The 20,473-nt window shown below is 42.3% G+C and overlaps 1 protein-coding gene across 1 annotated transcript in view; it reads right to left on the bottom strand.

The window, feature by feature from the left end:
• Positions 1-10,018: 10,018 nt before the first annotated feature.
• LOC135527019 (X-linked interleukin-1 receptor accessory protein-like 2) overlaps positions 10,019-20,473 on the bottom strand; it is a 277,568-nt gene continuing 267,113 nt past the window's right edge. The window contains exons 8-10 of the mRNA XM_064955683.1: positions 17,569-17,709; positions 16,906-17,082; positions 10,019-12,158 (exon numbers count right to left, since the gene is read on the bottom strand). Coding sequence (XP_064811755.1) covers positions 11,458-12,158; positions 16,906-17,082; positions 17,569-17,709 — 1,019 coding nt within the window. The 3' untranslated portion in view covers positions 10,019-11,457. The remainder of the gene's footprint in view (positions 12,159-16,905; positions 17,083-17,568; positions 17,710-20,473) is intronic.

The following is a 20,473-nucleotide window of genomic DNA, read 5'->3' as shown; positions in this document are numbered from 1 at the left end:
AGGCACACACCTGTCTATATTAGGTCCCACAGTTAAGTGGGTGTCAGAGCAAAAACTAAGCCATGAGATCGAAGGAATTGTCCATAGAGCCCCGAGACGTAGAGCCTCGACACCGGTGCCCCCACAAATTGACTCTGTACCGGTACCCCCTTTCTATAGCCCCGCTATTGTTATTGTAATAATTTGTTATTCTTTTCTTACTTTTTTTTAGGTATTTTCTTAAAACGGCATTGTTGATTTAAGGGCTTGTAAGTTAAGCGTTTGCATTTCACTGTAAGGTCTACTATACCTGTTGTGTTCGGGCACATATGATAAATACAATTTGATTTGATTTGAGACAGGTTTGTGTCGGGGCACAGATCTGGGGAAGGGTACAAAAACATTTCTGCAGACCCACAACCTTTGCATTAGCAAGCACCATGCTCTTCCAACTGAGCCACATCATCAATTAATGTATTGTACTTTTTTGTGCCTTGTTTTTCCTCATGGTGATGGAAAGTCTACAGGTACAAACCTAGATGACCAACCTATGTACAATACTTCAATGTACATTTACATTAAAAGGTTTGTAAGGATGGTAAATTAATACTGCACAAAAAGTGGTTGTTTTCCATGTGATTTGATCAAGAAAAATATTTTATTTGATGTGGATATATGGTGTCTTTGCCCATGACTTTGCACCTTTTGATGTAAATGTTTGAGGACAATTTTTTTTACTCTGCTTTTGGTCCGCTAATACTGCTGCAGCACCCTCAGCACTCCTACTTCCTGTGCCTATGGCCCCATGGTGGCGGTGGGGTTATGCTATGGGCAGGCATAAGCTACGAACAGCAAACACAATGCACAGAGAAACCGTGACAAGATCCTGAGGCCCATTGTCGTGCCATTCATCTTCCCCCATCACCTCATGTTTCAACATGATAGTGCACGGCCCTATGTTACAAGGATCTGTACACAATTCCTGGAAGCTGAAAATGTCCCAGTTCTTCCATGGCCTGCATAATCACCAGACATGCCCGCAAGTCCAGAACAGACTATGGAAGGCGCACAGTACTACATAGAGCCATGACTACATGGAACTCTATTCCACATCAAGTAAATCATGCAAGCAGTACAATTAGATAAACAAAACGGATAAAAAAACACTTTATAGAACAGCTGGGACTGTGAAGCAACACAAACACAGGCACAGACGAATGCACACACACACACAATAAAATACGCACTATACACACACGTACACATGGATTATATGTGGTAGTTGTGGAGTAGTGGCCTGAAATCTGTGTTGTGTGTTGTAATGTTTTTAAAATCGTATAAACTGCCTTAATTTTGCTGGACCACAGGAAGAGTATCTGCTGCCTTAGCAGCAGCTAATGAGGATCCATAATAAATACAAATACATCTCTTGAGAATGTTTGGGATGCTCTGGATCAACGTGTATGACAGCGTAGTCCAGTTCCCGCCAATATCCAGCAACTTCGCTCACCCATTGAAGAGGAGTGGGACAATATTCCACAGGCCTCCATTAACAGCCTGATCAACTCTATGCGTAGGAGGTGTGTTGCGCTACATGAGGCAAGTGGTGGGCACACCAGACACTGACTGGTGTTCTGATGCACGCTCCTACCTTTTTCAAAAGTTATCTTTGACCAACAGATGCATATCTGTATTCTCAGTCATGTGAAATGCATAGATTAGGGCCTAATGAATTTATTTGGACTGATTGATTTCCTTATATGAACTGTAACTCTTATATGAACTGTAACTCTTATATGAAGTAAACTCTGAAATTGTTGCATGTTGCGTTTATATTTTTGTTTAGTATACATGTAATTTGACAAATTGTATTGAATTAACTCTTCTTGTGATTAGGATCAGCACTGCTGCTCAAAATACTTCTCTTTCCTGCCATGTAGGAAACTATAAAAGTCTTCAATCCTGCCCACACACATTTGACATGCACAATTGAACTGATGATTTCTTCAAAATGAAACAATGCCAGCATATTGTTACCTTAACAACCTTTCTCTACAGTCCAACACACAGCAAACCACTCGAAACCGGAGTTATAATTTACATGAAGTGGATATTATGCACTTTGTAGTCGGACTACAGATTATTCTCAATTCATTAATGAAAGTAAATTTAGGCTGACAAACTCTCTCTCACACACACACACACACACAAATACAATATAAAGTCGGAAGTTTACATACACTTAGGTTGGAGTCATTAAAACTCGTTTTTCAACCTCTCCACAAATCCCTTGTTAACAAACTATAGTTTTGGCAAGTTGTCAAAATAGTAGACCTCCACAAGTCTGGTTCATACTTGGGAGCAATTTCCAAACGCCTGAAGGTACCACGTTCATCTGTACAAACAATAGTATGCAAGTGTAAACCCCATGGGACCACGCAGCCGTCATACCGATCAGGAAGAAGATGTGTTCTGTCTCTTAGAGATGAACGTACTTTGGTGCGAAAAGTGCAAATCAATCCCAGAACAACAGCAAAGGACCTTGTGAAGATGCTGGAGGAAACAGGTCCAAAAGTATCTATATCCACAGTAAAACAAGTTCTATATTGACATAACCTGAATTTGCCACTCAGCAAGGAAGAAGCCACTGCTACAAAACCACCATAAAAAAGCCAGACTACGGTTTGCAACTGCACACGGGGACAAAGATCGTACTTTTTGGGGAAATGTCCTCTGGTCTGAATAAACAAAAATAGAACTGTTTGGTCATAATGACCATTGTTATGTGGAGGAAATAGGGGTAGGCTTGCAAGCCGAAGAACACCATCCCAACCGTGAAGCACAGGGGTGGCAGCATCATGTTGTGGGGGTGCTTTGCTGCAGGAGGGTTGGTGCACGTCACAAAATAGATGGCATCATGATGTAGGAAAATTATGTGGGTATATTGACGCAACATCTCAAGACATCTGTCAGGAAGTTAAAGCTTGGTTGCAAATGGGTCTTCCAAATGGACAATGACCCCAAGGATACTTCAAAAGTTGTTGCGAAATGGCTTAAGGACAACAAAGTCAAGGTATTGGAGTAGCCATCACAAAGCCCTGACCTCAACCCTATAGAACATTTGTTGGCAGAACTGAAAAAGCGTGTGCGAGCAAGGAGGCCTACACCCTGACTCAGTTACACCAGCTCTGTCAGGAGGAATGGGCCAAAATGCACCCAACTTATTGTGGGAAGGTTGTGGAATGCTACCCAAAACATTTGACCCAAGTTCAACAATTTAAAGCTACCAAAGCTACCAAATACTAATTGAGTTTATGTAAACTTCTGGCCCACTGGGAATGTGATGAAAGAAATAAAAGCTGAGAGAAATAATTATCTCTACTATTATTCTGATATTTAACATTCTTAAAATAAAGTGGTGATCCCAACTCACCTAAAACAGCGATTTTTCTTTACTGGGTTTAAATGTCAGGAATTGTGAAAAACTGAGTTGAAATGTTTTTGGCTATGGTGTATGTAGACTTCTGACTTCAACTGTATATATCAAATCAAATGTTTTTGGTCACATACACATATTTTGCAGAAGTTATTGCGGGCGTAGCAATGTGCTAGCTCCAACAGTGTAGTAGTATCTAACAATTCACAACAATACACAGCAATCTAAAAGTAAAAGTATGGAATTAAGAAATATATAAATATTAGGATGAGCATTGTCAGAGTGGCATTGACTAAAATACAGTAGAATAGAACATAGTATATACATATGAAATCCACCCCTGGCAGTCTTCAGCTGAGATGTCTCTGCAGCCGGCATCCGTTGCATCCAGGAGGGACATTTGGTCATGTGGCCGATGTTCGTACACTTTCTACCTTCAGGTTGAAGAAAGGCGAGTAGGGGGGGAGGGAAAGGGAAACCCTTCTTGGGTGATCTGCAAACTAGTTTGTGATTGCATGTGAATGGTGGAATGCTTCATTGTCCCCATGCAATCACAAATGTCCTAATGTTTCCTCCCACCTGTTCCCTTTCTGCTTCTGGCACCAGTTGTTGGTGGAGGTCATCTAAAAACAAAAGAAGGCGCTCAGTGTTGTTGGGATCAATCTGGCCTTACTGCAGGACCAAACCAGCACTCGAGATTGCAGTACACATTGTGATATTTGCTCCTTTCTGACTCTGTACATCAACGGTGGCCCTTTTCCTGATGACGTTTCTTCCTCGTCTACATAAATTATTTCATGTGGGGTCTGATTAGCCTCCAACTCCATGACTCTCTGAAAGAAATCAAACATAGTATGTGTAAATGCTTTTCAGTACGTCCTACTGTATTTTTTTTAAACCTTTATTTAACTAGGCAAGTCAGTTAGAAACAAATTCTTGTTTTCAATGACAGCCTAGGAACAGAGGGTTAACTGCCTGTTCAGATTTGTACCTTACCAGCTCAGGGGTTTGAACTTGCAAGCTTCCAGTTGCTAGGCCACCGCTCTAACCACTAGGCTACGCTGCCATCCCGGTATGTACTGTAACCCATGTTTACATGTAAAGTGGCATAGTGTAAAGCTCACTATAGAACAAGACATATTGGATAGACACCATACCTGGAGGTATTGGTGCCGGAGTTCCTTGAACCGCTCGCTGTTCCTTTCAAAAGGAACTGTGTACAACTGTTTCATTTCGAACTCTGTGATTGGTCAGAGTCCAAACAATGGTAGTCAGGCTGATGCTTTCCACATTGTGAAATGCCAGGTTGTTCTCTACAATTCTGCTCTGAATTTCTCTCAGTTGTATTGCATTGTCAGCAATGACCAATCCCACAATGGCATGCTCTTGGTCTTCACTGAGGGGCTTTCCTCTTCCCCCAGAGGGAGGAAGACGATGCATCCTTTAGAGGAACAAAAATAAAACACATGTATTTGCATTGGGACTGGTGGCCTACAGTTACTATGGGGCATAGCAATAGTATAGTAATGCTTTACTCACCTGTTGGTTTGTTGAAAATTCTGGATAATGGAAGCCACGGTTGACAGGCTGGACTCTTTAACCAACCTCTCTCAGTGATAGACCATGGTTTATCACATGGTCTATGATGGTGGCTCTTATTTCATCAGTGGCAACAGCTCTTATTCTCCTTTGAACACCACCACACATTCTTACTCCACTCCCCCTACCTCTCCTTCTCCCTTGTCCTGGTCCAACTACTCCTCTGCCTAGTCCAACTACTCCTTCCCCTGGTCCAGCTACTCCTCTGTCTGGTCCAGCTACTCCTCTGCCTAGTCCAACTACTCCTCTGCCTGGTCCAACTACTCCTCTGCCTGGTCCAACTACTCCTCTGCCTAGTCCAAATACTCCTCTCCTTGGTCCAGCTACTCCTCTGCCTGGTCCAGCTACTCCTCTTCCTGGTCCAGCTACTCCTCTGCCTGGTCCAACTACTCCTCTGCCTGGTCCAACTACTCCTCTGCCTGGTCCAGCTACTCCTCTCCCTGGTCCAGCTACTCCTCTGCCTGGTCCAGCTATTCCTCTGCCTGGTCCAGCTATTTCTCTGCCTGGTCCAACTACTCCTCTGCCTGCTCCAACTACTCCTCTGCCTGCTCCAACTACTTCTCTGCCTGGTCCAGCTACTCCTCAACCCTGGTCCAGCTACTCCTTTCCCAGGTCCAGCTACTCCTCTGCCTGGTCCAGCTACTCCTCTCCATGGTCCAACTATTCCTCTCCCTTGTATAGACATACATTTTTCTCTCTGCTCCTCTGTGTTGTTCTGTATCCACAACACCTGGCTATGTCTCCGATTTGAGATTGGAATCAGCTGAAGTCTATTTTACACAACTTACAGTAAATCAGCTATTTCTCAATGTTTCAATGATCTTTTCATTCAAAAATGCTTATCAGCTGTTTCAATACAGCTTTTGAGCTGCTGTTGTTGCAGAAGTAGGTTATTTATACTATATTTAAGGTTTTACATATTGGCTCTTCATTTCTGACATGCTGTGTGCAAGCAATTGTAAATAAGACAAGAAAGATCCATAATTCTAGTATTGAGTAAGCTTGTATGTAAAGACAATTCAAGCATTTTAGAAACGTGTTAATTGACTGCATATTCTGTGAAAACAACATGAATTGTGTTAATGCTATGGTCCACAACTCTGTGTTTAGAGTTTTGAAAATGTGACTACAAATTGGACAAAAGGATGGTAGCGAATGTAAAAGACTGTAACGTGACTAGTGTTCCATTATTAAAGTGACCAGTGATTCCATGTCTATGTAATGGGGTAGAGCCTCCAAGGTGCATTGTGGAATAACCGGGTGGTAGCCAGCTAGTGATAGCTATTTAACACTCTGATGGCCTTGAGATAGAAGCTGTTTTTCAGTCTCTCGGTCCCAGCTTTGATGCACCTGTACTGACCTCACCGTCTTGGATGGTAGAGGGGTGAACAGGCAGTGGCTGGGGTGGTTGTTGTCCTTGATGATCTTTTTGACCTTCCTGTGACATCGGGTGCTGTAGGTGTCCTGGAGCACAGGTAGTGTGCCCCCCCGGTGATGTATTGGGCAGAGGAGAGCCCTGCGGTTGCGAGCCGTACCAGTTGCCGTACCAGGCGGTGATACAGCCCGACAGGATGCTCTCAATTCTGTATCTGTAAAAGTTTGTGAGGGTCTTAGGGGCCAAGCCACATTTCTTCAGCCTGAGGAGGCGTCTTCTTCACCACACTGCCTGTGTGGGTGGACTTTTTCAGATTGTCAGTGATGTGTATGCTGAGCAACTTGAAGCTTTCCTGAGTGGCTCAGAGATCTAAGGCACTGCATCTCAGTGCTAGAGGCGCCACTACAGACCCTGGTTCGATCCCGGGCTGTCTATGAACCAATTGCACAGGGCAGGGTTCAGACCCAGGGCTCAAGCTTAATGATGAGCTTGAAGGGTACTATGGTGTTGAAGGCTGAGCTATAGTCAATGAACAGCATTCTTACATAGGTGTTCCTCTTGTCTATTCAATGTATTTGAACCTATACTGGCAGGGTCTACAGACAATCACAAATTACAAAAGGAAAACAAGCCACATCGCAGAAACTGACATCTTTCTGTGACATCGGGGATAGGGCAATGTGATGGCGATTGCATTGTTTGTGGATCTATTGTGGCGGTATGCAAATTCGAAGTTGATCTAGGGTGTAACGGTAAAGAAGAGATGATATGATCCTTAACTAGCCTCTCAAAGCACTACATGATGACAAAAGTGAGTGTTAAGGGGCAATAGTCATTTAGTTCAGTCACCTTTGCTTTCTTTGGTACAGGAACAATGGTGGACATCTTGAAGCAAGTGGGGACAGCAGACTGGGATAGGGAGAGATCGAATATGTCTGTAAACACTCCAGCCAGCTGGTCTGCTCATGCTCTGAGGATCAGGGTAGGGATGCTGTCTGGGCTGGCAGCCTTGCCAGGGTTAACACGCTTAAATGTCTTACTCACGTCGGCCACAGAGAATGAGAGTCCACAGTCCTTGGGAGCAGGCCGCACCGGTAGCACTGTGTTATCCACAAAGCGGACAAAGAAGATGTTCAGCTTGTCCGGGAGCAAGACTTGTCGGTGTCTGCGACGTGGCTGGTTTTCCCTTTGTAATCCGTGATTGTCTGTAGACCCTGCCAGTGTAGGTCAAATACATTGAATCCAACACGCAGAAAACCATTCCATACTAAAGTTATATAAATGTCTATCAAAACTATCAATCCATAAAGTTCACATTATTTTGTCTCACTACAGATTATTTTGAATTCATTAAGTACATTTTGGCAGACAAACACAAGCATGCACACATACACACACAGCATGTGTAATTAACTATACATACCTGGAAGGTTATTGCTGTGCTCGTCTCTGAATCATGGATAGACGGAAATCACCGTTTTGAGAATGTGTGTGTGTGTGTGTGTGTGCGTGTGCATGTGTGTGTGTGCATGTGTGTATATGTTTGTTAGCCCATATGTAATTATGGAAGCCCATTCCCGCCCCTTCCCACCACATGGTTTTTTAATGTCGATAGTATACATTTTTTATATCTCCAAATTTCGAGATACTAAGTAAAAATGTCAAGATACGAAAGTAACATTTTTGAGATACTATCTAAAAATGTTAAGATACTTAGTCGAATTGTCTAGATTACGTAAGTAAAAATGTAGAGATTCTATCAAATTCTATTCTGTCAATTTTATGATACTATTTCAAAATATTTCTAGATACTAAGTTTATGTTTCGAGATGTATAAGTCACAATTCCGTGATACTACCTCAAAATGTCGAGATACCAAATAGAAATGATGAGATACTAAGTCAACATTTTGTGATACTATCTCAACATTTTGAGAAACGAAGTCAACATTTTTAGATATGTAAGTAAAAATGTCAAGATACTATCTAAAAAAATGTTAGATACTAAGTAGAAATGTCTAGATACGTAAGTCAAAATTTCGAGATACTATCTTAACATCTCTAGATACTAATTCAACATTTCGTGATACTATCTCAAAGTTTAGAGATACTAAGTAAACATTTTGAGATACTTAAGTCAACATTTTTAGATACCATCTAAAAATGTCTAGATACAAATCGAAATCTTTAGTTACGTCAGTCAAAATTTCTCGATACTATCTAAAGATTTTGAGATACTAAGTCAACATTTTTAGATAGTAGAACATACTTAAAGGATATGTTTCTTCATTTGTAACATTGTCTGATTTCAGAGGTGGCACCACAGGTCCAAGATGTGGTGGGGGAGGAGGGGGTTCCTGGGACCCAGAGTTTTTCATGATCTGGTAGTTAGCCTCTCCTCGGGGACTGCCAGCAGGTTCATGTATTTGATCTATTCCAGAACGAGCACACCTGACTCAACTTGTCAACTAACCATTGATTAGGTGAATCATGTGAACTAGTGAAACCTCTGGGGGTCTCAGAGGAGAGAAAGTTTGAGAACCACTGGGCTAACCTAACCAGGTAAAACTCTGGACTCTAGTTGGAAGGTATGACAAAGTAATAAATCAGCTGTAAAATGGTTTTATATAGGCTATGATGGGACCAAATGTTTTCTAATCAGGTCATATGGTTTCAAATAAATAGACAACAACTGCAATTGGACAATAGAACTAACAGGGCTGAGTTTGCTTTATGCAGGGTTGCATCGTGTAATTAAAAAGTTACTTAATGTATGTCATCACTATTGTGTTGATTGATTCATTTCAATGTCTAGGTTGCCTAGCTGCTCAAAGTTTGAATATAAACCAAATTTGATCACATTTTACATTTTCTCTTAACACAAATAAATAGGCCTATTTTAGGCTCTAAGTACATACAGTAGCTTAGGCTATAAATACATGACGTTACTGCTTCGTTTCCCCTGGGATCAGAGTGCATAAGCTTCTTTAGGCTACCTACAGTTGTGGTTGTTATCAGTAGGCTACAGTTGATCAGACTGAAGCACAGATTAATTGTGCACGAGTTGACAAATTATGAGGCAAATCAGTCTAAATAACAGTACTTTGTCCCTATTTTCAATGCTTTTGTGTCAATATTTTTTATTAAACCAAATCAAAAGTGTTGGGGCATATGCCAGTTCGCCACACGTTTGCTGATCTTTGCAACATGGATAGATGGAAATCGCCACATAATGCTACAAATGAAGACACATATCCTATATGTATGTTTTACTATCTCGAAATGTCAAGTTAGTATCTTGAAATTCTGTGTTAAGTCAAAATTGAGACACTATCTCGAAATGTTTGGAGTGTACCGATTTTTTTTTCAAGTTGCGGGAATGGGCTTCCATAGGTAATAGAGGGCCGCCTAACAAACATACACTATTTCAGTTTTTGCGACTTGGAAAGACTAAAGCTCCTGTTGCAATAGTAGCTGACACGTATGACCATTGAAAGCATGACATATTGTACTCCACCAAGTAGATTAATATTATTTCTCCACTTAGGTAAAGTGACAGCATTACAATGAAAATCAAAACCAAACAAAGTACGAATAAATCAAGCAGTAAACAACCTGTGTGATTTCAACATGATTTAATATACAGCCATTCGCAAGGGTCCCATAAAATTATTTATTTGATTTCATCATATGCACATTGATGCCCTGGCTATTCATGGCATGGAATCACTATCAAAATCCATCAGCTTGCAAACAGAAAAAAAAGGCATTAAATAAACTTAGGATTTATAACTGATGTTGGAGAAGACATCTGTGGGCAGTTCAGCAATGGCTCAGACTGATGCTTGCAATCTCTTTGACCTCCTGCGGTTAGTATTTTCGTTTGCTCTTGAAGGTCACCAAGCTCAGACCATTGTCTAAGTCATTTTTTTTTACAATCTTGGTATTTCGGCTATAACGCAATGAGACAGATAGAGGGTGCTATATTAAAAAACAAAGCAGACCAATAGGATGAATTCTCTAGGGTGGAGCCAGGATAAAAGCAGCAAAGCAACTTATGCTGAGAAGAGGGAGCTTCTTTAAGATTATTCTCTTCTCATTTTGCAAAACAAAAGAAATAAAATAGATACAAATGCAATTAGGTGATCTCAGGTGATCCCAGTTCCATTCCATTTCTACAATACAGTCAGTCAAAACTACGATCGGTTCCCAAAGCACCACACTGAGTCCATCTGTAACCTTTAGAGAGCAGGTCATCCTCAAGGAGACAACTCAATAGTAATCTGAAAACAATATGGCCGACAGGGAGGAAAGAAGGCATGAGAAGCAGGGGAGGATTTCAGAAGAGATGTCGAAAAAAAGTTTATGAGGGCTTCTTGTTTTTACCAAATAGAATTAGCAAAGTAACAGGCAGAAATCAAGAGACAGCAACTAGAGTCACAGAATACAACTCAAACAAATATTGTATCAAACATTTCAAATATTCATATTTAATTGGCCTTAAACAATGACAATACCTTCAAACATTATTGATTTGCTTAAATATACTGTAAAATGTTTAAAGCTCACAGAGAATGTGTTCAGTCGGTCTTTATAGAATTGTGCTGCAATGAGAAATGTCCCCCTTTCCCATGAAGTATCCCAGGTCAGAATCATTTCATGTGGATTCACTCACATACTCATACACCATTAACATCGCAAAGGAATCATCATGAATGTTTATAGAAGATATGAAAACTGTACATAATAACAATACCTTGAACATTAAAAACAAGGTTTTTGAATGTATTACTTATCTCAGAAAAGGAGACATTTTTCAAGTAAGAAAATGATGACTGGAGCAACTCCTTTTTTCCACTTTTTTCCCTTTTTTTCTTATGGCTGAACGGAAAAAATAAAACATTTAATCGCCAATGAAAGTAGTCCGTGAGAAATGATTGTGTTCAGTCTTTTTTTTTTTTTTTTTTTTTAAATCAGTGTTTTGTCTAAATGATTCTTCATGCAGATAAAAAAAAAGCTCAAATAAATAAATAAAAATGGTGCCATCAAGCCAGTTGCTGAATATCAGTCTACCAGATATCACTTGTGAGTTCCCTTCCAGATAGAGGGACGAATGTGCTGTTCAAGTGGATCTCCTGCTTGCTCTTTCCCATCGTGTTGTTCTGAGTCACCTGTCCGTTGAGCAGCGTCATGGGGATATTGCAGTACATGTGACGGTTACTCAAGGTGGCTATCTGCAAGGGGGAACCGGGCATCTTATACTCGTAACTACGGGTGCAGTAGTGTCTCATCTGGGGGTGGCCGGCCTGGTTAAAGTCTGGGATCTCGGCATGGTGGGCGGGCGCCAGTGAGGCAGACGTGGTCGTCATGGCGATGGTGGAGACCGTCTGCAGGTCGCCGAACAGGCCCTGCTCTCCGGAGTCAAGCACCTGCCGGCGAGACAGCATCTCCTTCCTCTTTACCGGCATCTCGTAAATCACCTGCTTCCAAAACTTGGACTTGAGCTCGTTGCTCTTAGGGCCCCTCCACTTGATGATGGTGAGCACTTTAATGGTGTTCTTCAGGGCCTCCACCTCTTGGTAGTTGATGACGCTCTTGAGGTCAGCACACTCAATCATAATGACCTTGATCTCCCCTGTCACCAGCATGCTGTGGAGCCGTGTCTCCAGCTGGAAGATGCTCCAGCCGCGCTTGGCCACAAACTCAGGAGTCAACACGATGATCAGCCGCCTGCTTTGCTCCACACTTCGCGCCAGGTCCTCGATGTAGACTGGAGAAGAGAGAGAGAGAGACATACAAAGAGAGAGAGAGAGAAAAACAGAATGACACAGAGAAAGGGAAAGAAAGAGAGTGCATGTCAAAGAATAGCATGTAACAAAACATTCATATTTGTCCATTTAGAATTGAGATAACAGCAGCATGAAGCTGCAGGTCTAAAACAACACCCCGAGACATTACAGAACACAGAAGCAACCAACACTCTGATCTATGTCACATTACACACCCTATAACTATTCCCACTATAGCACCAAACAGACAGCATCAGGACAACACCGCACCTTAAAAAAAACATCATTTCAGTCAATATAGGCTTCTCACTACCCGGATGTATTAATCCTAAACCTGTACGTGAGCATATTCCAATAGCAATGTCATTAGCCTGTTGAAAAGCAGGCAAAACATGTACACTGCTAAATAGAGGGTGGCTATGAGTCATAGAAAACAGGAAGTTCTAGGGTGAGAGAGAGACAGAGAGAGAGAGAGAGAGAGAGAGATGTAAAAGAGGTAAATTCCATATTAGCTCTAAGCGGACGGCTGGCTCAGGCTGGGTAATGGTCCAGAGTGTCCAGCCTTCCCCCGCAGGGAACCTGTCTTTTCCACCTGCACGTGTCACATCACACATTGGCCCTCCTCTACCTCAACCGTCCACCCCACTGCTACACACACCACACACCACACCCTTAAACCCCACATCTTCCTTCCTGACACCCAACACCACCCCAGGCACCAGCGCCACCACACGACTTATGCCCCACCTCCATATCCTACTATAAACGCACATTCCTATACGTACGACGATTAGCATGAACGTCAACATAAGGCCTAATCCCATTAATAGCATTATAACAGAGATCACGAGAAATAAAACATGAAAATAAACAAAACACTTGATACATCATCTTATTATTGTTGGGCCAAACTAAGCAACCTAAAGTAGGAGTGCTGATCCAGGATATGTCCATGTAATCTTATTCACTATGATCTATGGTAAAACTGATACTAGATCAGCACTTCTACTCTGAAACGCTTTGTGGACACGGGCCCAGATCTCTAACTTCCTTTACACAGCACAGTATCCAGACTGTGGTTAATGGAGCATGTATTTAAGAATAAACCCCTGAATATAGAAGGCTATTAAAAAAAAACACCACACTTCCCCTCAGGCAGCACACAATTGCATTATCTAGTCTAAAGAGTGAGTTAAGTCTGATGTAATTCCAACTAAATGTTACTCGGACCCAATTTACATTTGAATGATCATCCTTTACACCCACGCAGCTTAATCGATGTGGCTTACCATGAAAAGATGACATATACAAGATTGTCTTGTATTAGGCTATTCACTTAGAAATGCTTTGTTTATGGGGGGAATGGGATCTCCCCTCGCACATATGAAGAGGCAGTGACCTCAGCTGAAGAATGTGCTGTGTGGGGGACTTTGTTCAAAGTAATCTACCACACACATTATGTGGCAGTGGCACCGGAGCTAAAGGAGCTTGAGACTGTCTATCAACCTTTTTTTCTGGCTTATGATGAAAGATAGTGTGTCAGACCTTTTCAATATGGAGGTATTAGCGGCCGCCTGAAAATAGCACTCTGAGCACAGGGAGCACCAAAGCAAGCCTTCGCAAATGAGATCCTTTCTCCTTACTTGTGTATAAAACTTTAGCAATATGTACTGGAGAAATAATGAGGCCAATGTTAAATAAAGGATACACTTAGCGGGGGTAGCAGCTCGACCCTTTGTTATGTGTTGTTTTTCCTGCAGGGCCCCAAGTCTCGTCTAGTATGGATATTGAGATAATGTTGTGTTTTTCATGGACATATCCCGAATAGATTCAACCCTAAATATGTATTGGGGGTAATGTTCAGACTGCGAATACAGAGGCACCATACTGAGAGAGCTCAAAAAGGGTCAGATGGATTCATATCTTTACAATGTTACATTAACATATATTGATATTAATTTAATAGACATTCAGATGTTTAATTGGCAATGAAATATGTATAAATATGTTGACCTTGCGATGTTGGTGGATTTGATTTGAAATGCTCTTCCTTTCATTTCTTGCCAGTTCCTAACAAAATTAATGATGGAAGAGCAACAACACATTGCAATTTCACGGTCAATTTGCTGTGCATAAATAGTACAATTTGTATGGGCGGGACTGAGCTAGAGTGCTATTTTAATAAATGTCTCTCCCCGTTTTTCATATGCTGATGATTACATAAATCAATTAATCTCTCGCTCGCTCTCTCTCTCTCGCTCTCTCTCGCTCTCTCTCGCTCTCTCTCTCGCTCTCTCTCTCGCTCTCTCTCTCGCTCTCTCTCTCGCTCTCTCTCTCGCTCTCTCTCTCGCTCTCTCTCTCGCTCTCTCTCTCGCTCTTGCTCTCTCTCTCTCTCTCTCTCTCTCTCTCTCACTCTCTTTCTTTCTCTCTCTCTCTAAATGAGGCATTTAAACACGTTGTTATTTGGTCGTGTTGGCCTGATCTGTAAGTGCGTTGGTACTAATGATGGCAGCCTGCCTCTCAAGGAACTGAACATTTCTCTATAATTCATTACCTATGCAGCACTATCAATACACCCCATGGTGTGCCAGCGAGCAAACACACTTAGAAAGCAGTTTATTTATGTAAGCATGGCTTTGACCAGCCTAAGGAGTTTTTGATTTATTTTGAATTCACTGCATGTTAAATTATGCAAGGAATGGACATTAGTTTGCAATATATTTGTAGTGCAAGGTGGGAATATAATTTTTTGTATGGGGCAAAATGCCATAGGTGGAGAGATGTGAGTGTGTATAAAAGTATAACAAGATGAATTGACATACAGTGGAGTCGGAAAGTATTCAGACCCCTTGACTTCATCCACATTTTGTTACGTTAAAGCCTTATTCGAAAATGATTTAAATCCATTTTCCACCCTAATCAATCTACACACAATACCCTATAATGACAAATTGAAAACAGGTTTTTAGAAATTTGTGCGAATGTATTAAAAATAAAAAACTGAAATACTTTATTTACATAGGTGCATCCTGTTTCCATTGATCATCCTTCAGATGTTTCTACAACTTGATTGGAGTCCACCTGTGGTAAATTTAATTGATTGGACATGATTTGGAAAGGCACACACCTGTCGATGTAAGGTCCCACAGTTGACAGTGCATGTCAGAGCAAACACCAAGCCATGAGGTCGAAGGAATTGTCCATAGAGCTCCGAGACAGGATTGTGTCGAGGCACAGATCTGGGGAAGGGTACCAAAAACTTTCTGCAGCATTGAAGGTCCCCAAGAACACAGTGGCCTCTCATTCTTGAATGGAAGAAGTTTGGAACCACCCAGACTCTTCCTAGAGCTGGCTGCCCGGCCAAACTGAGCAATCGGGGGAGAAGGGCCTTGGTTAGGGAGAGGACCAAGAACCCGATGGTCACTCTGACAGAGCGCCGGAGTACCTCTGTGGAGATGGGAAAACCTCCACTCAATCAATCAGGCCTTTATGGTAGGGTGGACAGACGGAAGCCAGTCCTCAGTAAAAGGCACAGTTTGCCAAAAGGTACCTAAAGCACTCTCAGACCATGAGAAACACGATTCTCTGGTCTGATGAAACCAAGATTGAAATCTTTGACCTGAATGCCAAGCGTCAGGTCTGGAGGACACCTGGCACCATCCCTACAGTGAAGCATGGTTGTGGCAGCATCATGCTGTGGGGGATGCTTTTCAGCGTCATGGACTAGGAGACTAGTCAGGATCGAGGGATAGATGAACAGAGCAAAGTACAGAGAGATCCTTGATGAAAACCTGCTCCAGAGCGCTCGGGACCCCAGACTGGGGTGAACGTTCACCTTCCAACAGGACAACGACCCAAACCACAGCCAAGACAACACAGGACTGGCTTCAGGACAAGTCTCTGATTGTCCTTGAGTGACCCAGCCAGAGTCCGGTGAAGAATGGGAGAAACTCCCCAAATTCAGGTGTGCCAAGCATGTAGCGTCATACCCAATAAGACTCGAGGCTGTAATTGCTGCCAAAGGTGCTTCAACAAAGTACTGAGTACTTGTGTATTTTTTAAAAAGATAAATTTGGAAACATTTCTAAAAATCTCATTATGGGGTATTGTGCGCAGATTGATGAGGGAGGAAAACGATTTAATACATTTTAGAATACGGCTGTAACATAACAAAATGTGGAAAAGTCAAGGGGTCCGAATACTTTCCGAATGCACTGTACATCAAGCGTATGTAATGTACTGGTAAACCATACATACAGTTGCTGAATTACAGTTCCTCGCTGCTTTTACCATACATGTAACTACTTTACACCAATTACACTCCCAAATAAGATGCCAACACCAATAAATGGTACAGTAGCTGCCTTGTGGAGATGAGAGATCCATCATTGACAGATAACACAGTATATGCAGGCCCTCAAAGCACACCACAACACACACCACCCTTATATTGGCGATGACAGAACAAATACAGCCACGGCAAAGGAGATTAAGATGTGCGTCTGTCTTGATTCTTCTTGACAGTCAAATGAATTCTGGGCAGTGGGTGGAAGCCTTCCCACTAGGGACAGAGTTGTGGAGAAGGAGAGAGGGAGGGATGGGTGGATAGATGGATGGATAGATAGAGGGAGGAAGGAAGAGAGAGAGCGAGCGAGATGGAGGGAGGTAGACCTAGATCACAAAGAGAAGCCCTCCCATGAGGGATATAGATGGGGGGGGATCACTCACTGCTGTGGCTGCTAGGGATGAGGTCCCGGTCGGGGATGAAGAGCTTGTATCCGTAGTGTTTCTCCAGAACATCTGGGAGGATCTCCAGAGCAAACTGCTCCTCTTCACTGGAGCCCCTGTTCATTGAATCCAGCTCCACTTTGGTGTAGGACAAATATGCATCATACTCCTTGTTGTCTGTGGGTGAAGAGACAAAGACAAAGAGACAGTTTTCTGTTACCAAATGAGAATTCTAGATGAATATGAGTATGACATGACATAGTTGTTTAACAACAAAAATGCTGTATGTCTCTATTGTGAATGTATGGCAAGGGGATCTATCCTAGAAAGTGACAACCATGTCATATAAATGTGAAACTTAAATCCTAAAACAAAGAAGTGTGGATACAGACAACTATGGGATAAGTGGCCAGAATGTTAAGTAATTCTGTGTCACTAAAATAAGGAGCATCAGCTCTAGTTCTCATGAATTCCAAACAGATACTTTTTTCTCTCGCATGAATCCTTAATACGGTGAGAATACCGCTTTTGTTACAGTCTCCGGGGGCGCTGAGAGCTGTGACTGACCTTTTCCCTGCTCTGAGAATCTCACTGGGTGGGCTATAGGCCCAGAACTGGTTGCGTAGGACACACCCAGCCCAGCCCCAGGTGACACACACTCACCGTCCTCTGTCTCGTCGCTCCCAAAGTGCCTCCGGTAGCAGAGCATGATCTCCACATTGTAGCACTTGTAGATGGCCGTGAAGAAGCCCAGAAGAAGCAGGATGGCCCCTAGTCCACCAGCCAGCTCTAGCCTGTACATGTCTGGTACAGGAGATAGAGACAGAACAGAAAGATAGATATGATTACATGTCTGGTAGAGAACAAATATAAACATACAGAGAGCGATATATGAAGAGTCTGAGGAGAAGCTTACGTTCACAGTTCTTGGGGGCCTATAGGGTTCAATTAAGTCATTTCCAAGTGTTCTGTGAGGAAATACTGCATGAAGAACCAAGCATTCATCTGAATTGAGTTCAATTGAACTGTCATATATATTCTTTATGAGAAACACAGCAGAAAGACAGAGATATGAGAACATTTCTTCGTTCTATGCTTTCACACGCAACATTGAAGGTGTGTGCGTGCGTACGTGTGTATGAAAGGGGGCCGAGGGGGTGCAAAACTAGCTATAATCGTTCATGTTTGCTCTGCTGCCATTCACCAAATATGAGCCATAAATCTTAGCTGCAGTCACTCCAGATGATAGCAGCATAATTTCTCATCCTGCATCTGTCAGACATTACACTATCTGTCGGGCCACTCGTCACTGACACACAGCACTGGGGTACTTGGTAGGTTGGTGTGTGAACGCACTCATCTGTGAAATCATAAAACCTTTAAGAAGAGAGGGACGATGGGCCGGCGTGCCATTTCCTTATACATTCAGTTTTTATCAAAATAGGTATATATCCTATTGAGCTAAACCACTTCAGCAATCTGGGCCTGTATTCATACAGCATCTCAGAGCAGAAGTGTTGATATAGGATCAGGTTCCCACTGTCCTTGTAATCTTATTCATTTATGATCTAAAAGGCTAAACTGATCCTAGATCAGCGCTCCTACTCTGAGATGATTTATGAACAGGGGCCCTGTAGTCATCCCTGTGAAACCACAATTCAGCTGCAGTTGAACAATACAAGGAGGTTCCATTGCCATTCACTACAAGCATTACTCTAACATCCCACACGTATACAACACAGATCAATACTGTGAGTAGAGCCCTCAATGTTTATGCTTGATTATAATGTGCTCCTCCATTATGTTGCATGTGTTCTGTCATGTGTTCTATGGGCCGTGATGATTAGTGTTTAGCCCAGTGAGCAGTGGCCAGTAGAGGTCTCTGTAGCCTCACTCTCCAAGACCAGACAGTGTAGAACACAGGACCACTCATTCCTTCTCATGGAGAAACCTGAACTGAACTAAACTGATGTCCAAAGTAATAGCACAGTTCTGTACTTCCTACTAATATTTAAATACTGAATATTCAGGACACTCATTTGCTGAGCAATATTTCAAAACTGGAGCGGGAAGGATTTCTCATGTTTTATGGGGAATTAAATATTTATGGACCAAATATTTGGATGCATTTTTTCCCCCAACACTGATCTACTTGTCTGATCTAGTCTGTGCTGCCCTACATGCTATTTGTTTACATATTTTCCTCAATTTTAATGGCTATCAAAATTATACAGAACACTATATGCTGACGAACCTAAAGTTAATAGGTACAAATTACGCTGTTTTCCTCATTAATGGCTATATGAATGTGCTCAAGGGCCTGAAATACATTTCAATGAATTGTTTTCCTTGTGAAACGAGACACAACAATGCCTTGAGATGATGACTCAGCTCTTTGGGAGGTTAGGAGGGCATTTGGGATGAATCTTTCATGCAATATTGTAACATAAAATACATAAGTATTATATTTGATTCCATTAGACTAATTTTGCCCTTTGTGACCTGCTACAATACTATATTGGTGCATACGAAGCAGACAATTCACGGTTGTAGTTTTTCATTGTGCTGAGGCTCTCAGACAAAATCTAGTTTACAATGCACTTATAAAGCTGTGACTCAAGCATATCTGCCTTTCCAAGACAAAGAGAAATGGGGATCAAAGTCTGCTGTCTGCAAACTCATGCTCTTTCAGTACTCATGGTTTTCACTACCTACCTAGCAACATTCATCTCCATACAATCGCTTCCTAAATGTATTTCTCCAAGTATACATCTCAGTTTAGCCAGGTTCCTTACCTTTACCCTCACTGAATGATACATATAGAATGACACAGTATTGTTAGACAAATTTGGCAGGAGGAAATGGGGTTTTAATTAGTCACTGCCCAAATGGGAAATGGAGATAATGCTCTCACCCCTAATTGACTGTTACTTGCACGAATACTCTGTGACAATGGTACCCCCTGTCTCCTCTGACCAATCTTAGGCTGAGTCTGAACTAAATGAACTGCTTAGCATGAGTCAGAGGTTGTGCTCCTCCCTACGCATAATCAGAGAAAGAGAGGGAGGGAGAAAGTGGGGGCAGAGAGAAAGAAAAAGGGGGAGGTAAGAAGGAAGGGAGAGAGCGAGAGGGAGAGGGAGAGAGCAAGAGCGGAAGAGGGAAAGGGAGAGCGAGAGGGGGTGAGGGAAGAGAGGGAGCGAGACAAATGCAGAAAAATAGGAAAAGAGAGATAGAAAGGCAGATAAAGACAGAGATATGAAGGCAGATAAAGACAGAGGTAGAGAGACAGGGAGAGGGACACTGTCAGTGTCTCTCAGTGATCCTTGGGTGTTTACCCTCCTATACTTAACCACTCCTCTGGAAGGACAGAACCAGTAGAAGGAAGGTCGTCATTAGTTGTGGCTTTAATCACCTGTCCCATTAGAAGAGACACAGCGGGACACCCCCCTCCAGGAGGGGATGGCGAGGGAGGTGGGATGGCACTGAGGCCTGACGTTGCACCGCCGCACCCCTCCCCAGGGAGACATTACCCATAATCTGTTAGCCTAAAGTGTTGCTGTCATAGCAG

The sequence above is a fragment of the Oncorhynchus masou genome, chromosome 32 (genome assembly GCF_036934945.1).
Source record: "Oncorhynchus masou masou isolate Uvic2021 chromosome 32, UVic_Omas_1.1, whole genome shotgun sequence".
Classification (NCBI taxonomy): domain Eukaryota; kingdom Metazoa; phylum Chordata; class Actinopteri; order Salmoniformes; family Salmonidae; genus Oncorhynchus; species Oncorhynchus masou.
The sequence above is the reverse complement of the archived record's forward strand: the minus strand, read 5'-3'. Positions and strand labels throughout refer to the sequence as shown.